The sequence below is a fragment of the Mytilus edulis genome, chromosome 12 (assembly GCF_963676685.1).
Source record: "Mytilus edulis chromosome 12, xbMytEdul2.2, whole genome shotgun sequence".
NCBI lineage: Eukaryota > Metazoa > Mollusca > Bivalvia > Mytilida > Mytilidae > Mytilus > Mytilus edulis.
The window spans coordinates 68,742,567-68,748,566 of NC_092355.1; the positions used below are offsets into that span (position 1 = coordinate 68,742,567).

At 32.8% G+C, this 6,000-nt stretch overlaps 1 protein-coding gene across 1 annotated transcript in view; it reads left to right on the forward strand.

The window, feature by feature from the left end:
- The window catches only part of LOC139497803 (death-associated protein kinase 1-like), a 50,052-nt gene extending 47,486 nt beyond the window's left edge, over positions 1 to 2,566 (forward strand). Inside the window, exons 11-13 of the mRNA XM_071286038.1 lie at positions 671 to 751; positions 1,409 to 1,862; positions 2,130 to 2,566. Coding sequence (XP_071142139.1) covers positions 671 to 751; positions 1,409 to 1,862; positions 2,130 to 2,167 — 573 coding nt within the window. The 3' untranslated portion in view covers positions 2,168 to 2,566. The remainder of the gene's footprint in view (positions 1 to 670; positions 752 to 1,408; positions 1,863 to 2,129) is intronic.
- The last annotated feature ends 3,434 nt before the right edge of the window (positions 2,567 to 6,000 follow it).

The following is a 6,000-nucleotide window of genomic DNA, read 5'->3' on the forward strand; positions in this document are numbered from 1 at the left end:
GACTTCGTATATCTGTATATGCCCTTGCATGATGAATTTTACCATTATTAAGTTTTATCTGTTTTGTTTTTCTTTTTTTTGTTCTTCATTGTATGCTAGTAGATTGAGATGTATATCATGTATATTAGAAATTCAAAATGTCCTGAACTCCGAGGAAAAGTTCAAAACGGAAAGTCCGTAATCAAATTATTTGTTTATTATTTATTGACAGAAATTTCTAAAATTTAAAGAAAAACGCATGAAATATATATGGTGTAGTTTTCAAATCTCATTGAAATTATATTATAGCTTAATATGCAGTATTAGCTTTGTTCAATTTTGAATGTCGTATGGCGACCAATTGTTGCTTACATCTACTCCATTTGGTGTCAGGTGGATAGTTACATTGGCTTTCATATCTCATGATTGTATGTCTAGTTAGCTCACCTCTTGTTCATTTGTTACTATGAGTTTTCCCAACTTTGTTTGTTTTACATACCAGCCCTATACATGATTAGTATAATGAAACCTGTATGTGAATTATAACTCCTAAGTCCAAACAAATAGAGTGAGCAGAAAGGATAAGTATCATCCACAATGCTTAGTTTTCTGTCAAAATTGAATAATTTCTCAAGGTTTACTAATTATTATATTATGTTTTGTATAATTGAACATGATTTATTAATTGCAGGTGCGTGTAAGTGTCAAACGTGGTAAGAGAGATTATTCAAATATTTCTGAAGAGCCACCAAGTAAATGCAATTTGAGAGAGGTATATGATATCACAATAATGTATCCGAAACTATGTATAATAAACATTCTGACCGATATAACATTTAGAAGATTGGTATGATTGCCATTAAGGCAACTCTCGAAAACACACCAACGACACAGAAATTAACAACTATAGTTTACTGTACAGCATTCAGTAGTGAGGAAAACCCATACCACATAGTCAACTATAAAAGGCCCAGAAACGCCAAATGTAAAACAATTCAAACAAGAAAACTTACAGCCTGATTTATGTTCAAAATGATATTAACACGAAAAACAAAATAATATAATATACAACAACAAACGACAGCAACTGGATTACAGGCTCCTGACTTGGGAGAGGCAAACACAGAATGTGGCGGGGATAAACTAGTTCAAGGCACCAATCCTTCCCTAACCTTTTATGGACAAAGGTTTAACATTACAACATAAGAATAAAATATAAAAATCAGTTGAAATGGGCTTAACTCATCAGATGGATGCAAAGCAGAAAAAAACCATCTAGCTAAATCACAGAGTGGACGTGGCAGGGTGCTTTTACATCCCCAAAACAAAACGAAACTAAGGACGGATATTGGAGTAGCCTTATTCACGATTACGCTGACCTTTTACATACTTTATATAACAATTATTTACTTTTATTATTTGTTTTCAGTTCACCGCAGAGCAGATCAATTTTACAAAGATGGGAATAATTGTGCTTAATATTCTTGCTGATGCTTCTTATGACCTGTTAAAACAAGATATACCAAATCTACGTCCAAGGAGCGATTGTGATATCACATACTTGTACCAGGAGCATTATAAATTAAAAAAGCATGTTCCATCTAAAGGATGGGGAGGGGACTGGCAAAAAATTCAGATTACAAACATAGCTGTTGGAGATGATATTGAACGTATAAGACTTACAAGGAATGAACTACAACACTCACGGGCAGCTGAACTTGGGGATACACGTTTTAATGAGTTGTGTAACATATTAACTGATCTCTTACAACGCTTTGATCAACTTAACAAACCAACAAGGCTTTATACTGATCACCTACATGAAATTTTGGCTAAAACTATTTCTGCTGAGGACGTTCAATCAATTGAAAATGAAATATTAGGTAAGTTAGAAATCTTAGCCTTTTTAAAAACAGAATTTGTGCACAAAGTTCGTTATGATTGTATCCATTTATTTTTTTACAACAGTATGAAGGTATGCGAACATAAAACATAAGTATTTAGAGAACATTTTCCATTGCATGATAATCAATATAGCTTCCTTTTCTACTGGTTTAAAAATTGGTTTTCTTTGAAAACTGTTAAAGTAGAACTTAAAACAGAAACTAAAGTTATCTGAGCAGTTGTGATTTATTTTGTTTTCATTTCAGAAATGGATATTGAAGTTGAAATTATTCCAACACAATAGAGAAATAAGCTCATGCGTATTTTTTATTACAAATAGTAATTTCAAAACTTTTAAAGAAATTTACATACTACCTACCATACCAACTTATTGGCATTAGACTGATCATTTTTGACTAGATCCGTGTATTGAGAAAAAAATGCTACCAATTACAGTCTGTCTTAAACCGTCTCTACATAGAGTTATACAAATAAATGAACCAGATGAAAAAGTCAACCAAACTGATTATTCATAGAGTTATGGAATGTGATTGCCAAGATGGAATAGAGAAGAAAACTGTCTATTCATAGAGTTATGGAATGTGATTGCAAAAATGGAATAGAGAAGAAAACTGTCTATTCATAGAGTTATGGAATGTGATTGCCAAAATGGAATAGAGAACAAAACTGTTTCATAGAATTATGGAATGTGATTCTAAAAGTGGAATAGAGAAGAAAACTGTCTATTCATAGAGTTATGGAATGTGATTGCCAAAATGGAATAGAGAACAAAGCTGTCTATTCATAGAGTTATGGAATGTGATTGCCAAGAAAGAATAGAGAAGAAAACTGTCTATTCATAGAGTTATGGAATGTGATTGCCAAGATGGAATAGAGAAGAAAACTGTCTATTCATAGAGTTATGGAATGTGATTGCCAAGATGGAGTAGAGAAGAAAACTGTCTATTCAAAGAGTTATGGAATGTGATTGCAAAAATGGAATAGAGAACAAAACTGTCTATTCATAGAATTATGGAATGTGATTGCCAAGATGAAATAGAGAACAAAGCTGTCTATTCATAGAGTTATGGAATGTGATTGCCAAGAAAGAATAGAGAAGAAAACTGTCTATTTATAGAGTTATGGAATGTGATTGCAAAAATGGAATAGAGAACAAAACTGTCTATTCATAGAGTTATGGAATGTAGACTTGTTTTTTTCACTATAACTTTAGTATAAGTCAATAAAAATCTTTGAAATTCAAACACAAGGTTTATGACCAGAAAAGGAAGATTGAGATTGATTTTCGCAGTTTTGGTCCCAACAGTTTAGGAATTAGGGGCCAAAAAGGGCCCAAATAAGCATTTTCTTGGTTTTTTCGCACTATAACTTTAGTTTAATTAAATAGAAATCTATGAAATTTTTACACAAGGTTTATTACCACAAAAGCAAGGTTTGGATTGATTTTGGGAGTTTTGGTCCCAACAGTTTAGGAAAAAGGGTCTTAAAAGGGCCCAATCTTGCATTATTCTTGGTTTTCGCACAATAACTTTAGTATAGGTTGATAGAAATCAATGAAATTTTAACACAAGGTCTATGACCACAAAAGGAAGGTTGGGATTGATTTTGGGAGTTGAGGTCCCAACAGTTTAGGAGCCAAAAGGGGCCAAAATTAAACTTTGTTTGATTTCATTAAAAATTGAACTATTGGGGTTCTCTGATACACTGAATCTAACCGTGTATTTCGATTCTTAATTTTTGGTCTGGTTTTCAAATTGGTCTACATTAAGGTCCAAAGGGTCCAAAAATAAAGTTTGTTTTTAACAAAAATTGAATTCTTGGGGTTCTTTGATATGCTAAATCTAAACATGTACTTAGTTTTTTTGTCGAGCCTTCAACTTTTGTTGCAGAAAGCTCGACATAGGGATAGTGATCCGGCGGCGGCTACGGCGGCGGTGTTAGCTAACTTCTTAAAAGGTTTATATGTTAGAAGGTGAAAGACCTGGATGCTTCATACTTTGTATATAGATGCCTCATGTTGCGAAATTTCCGTCAGTCACATATCCAATGTCCTTGACCTCATTTCCATGGTTCAGTGACCACTTGAAAAAAAAGTTCAGAATTTTTGTAATCTTAAATTCTTGCTTATTATAAGTAATAGGATAACTATATTTGGTATGTGCGTACCTTGCAAGGTCCTCATGCCTGTCAGACAGTTTTCACTTGACCTCGACCTCATTTCATGGATCAGTGAACAAGGTTAAGTTTTGGTGGTCAAGTCCATATCTCAGATACTATAAGCAATAGGGCTAGTATATTTGGTGTATGGAAGGAATGGAAGGTGTACATATCCAACTGGCAGGTGTCATCTGACCTTGACCTCATTTTCATGGTTCAGTGGTTATAGTTAAGTCTACTATATTTGTTGTATGGAATGATTGTAAGGTGTACCTGTCTAGCAGGCAGATGGCATCTGACCTTGGTCTCATTTTTATGGTTCAGTGGTCAAAGTTAAGTTTATAAGTTTTGGTCTTTTTATCTAATATTATATGCCAAAGGTCAACTATATTTGGTGTATGGAAATATATTATGATCTATATGTCAGTCCGCAGGTTTTATTTGACCATGACCTCAATTGCACGGTTCATTGCTCAGTGTTAAGTTTTAGTGTTTTGGTCTATTTTTCTTAAACTATAAGTAGTAGGTCAACTATATTTGTTGTATGGAAGCTTTGTTAGCTGTACATTTCTGCCTGGCATTGTTTATCTGAACTTGACCTTATTTTCATGGTTCATTAGTCTTTGTTTAGCTATCTTGGTTAATGTTAAGTTTATGTGACAGTTGTAATAAAGCTTTATACTTAGGACTATCAACATAATATCAATGATTAGTAAAGAAGGCGAGACATTCCAGTTTTCAAGTTGGTCTAAATCGGGATCCAAAATTAAACTTTGTTTGATTTCAACGAAAATTCAATATATGGGGTTCTTCAATATGCTGAATCTAACCATGCATTTAGATTTTTAATATTTAGGACCGGTTATCAAATTGGTTCACATTGAGGTCTAAAGGGTCCAAAATAGAACTTAATTTGATTTCATCAAAAGTTGAATTCTTGGGGTTCTTTGATATGATGAATCTAACCATGTATTCAGATTTTGGATATTGGAATACCACAAAGGGATGGTTAGAATTATCTTTGGGAGTTATGGCTCAAACCGTTAAGGAATAAGGTGCAAACAAGAGGCTGTCACAACGACAGCAAACCGGATTTATTAACATTTATTTGTGTCCTGGCAATATCACAAGAACCATTACTGTTGAATGGTGAAAGTGAAAATCGTCAATATCAAATCAGAATATCCTGAATATCTACCAAAATCGGACAGAAGCTTGTTTATAATCATAAGATAATATCTAGAAATAAAGTTTGTAGACAAAACTACTTTTTCTTATATTACTTATTCAAACGGACTATTTTATTCCAGTTAACATAACATACACTCTGCAGTTAAAGTTTAGATTTCATAAAGCATCCTGAATTTTTTTTAAATTTTGATAGAAGATTCTTACAAAACTAGTCAAAAGATAGTATCTAGAGGAAAATTATAAATATTTTTTCCCTATTTTTGTTGGTCCTGCGACTCACAGCAAAAGTAGGCGAGACACTGGGTTCTGCAAAACCCTTTAAATTTTGATAGCTGAATACTCACTGATTTTCTAATTAGTATTACCATAACTTTTGATCAGTTGACCATATTACAACATTGTTTTAACAGTTAGTAAATAGGTGTAAAACTTCATTTTAAAATCAGTAATTACTGGTAACTACTGGGCAGTCTTAGGACTTACTTGTATTTACTAAGTGCATCGGGAATTACATGTAATTCCTAAATTTTACTAATTACGTGTAATTGAAAAGGAAAATTTTTGTAGATATAAAGAGAAGTGGTACTCTGACTTAATGTACAATGAAAGAAGTAAATTGCGAACGTATAGAATGTTTAAGTAATGTTTTAATAAAGAAAAATATTTATGTATTAATATGCCTGGAAAATATAAGAGTGCATATGCTAAATTTAGATGTGGTGTTGCACCTCTGAGAATAGAAACTGGCCGATATGAAGGCATTATGGT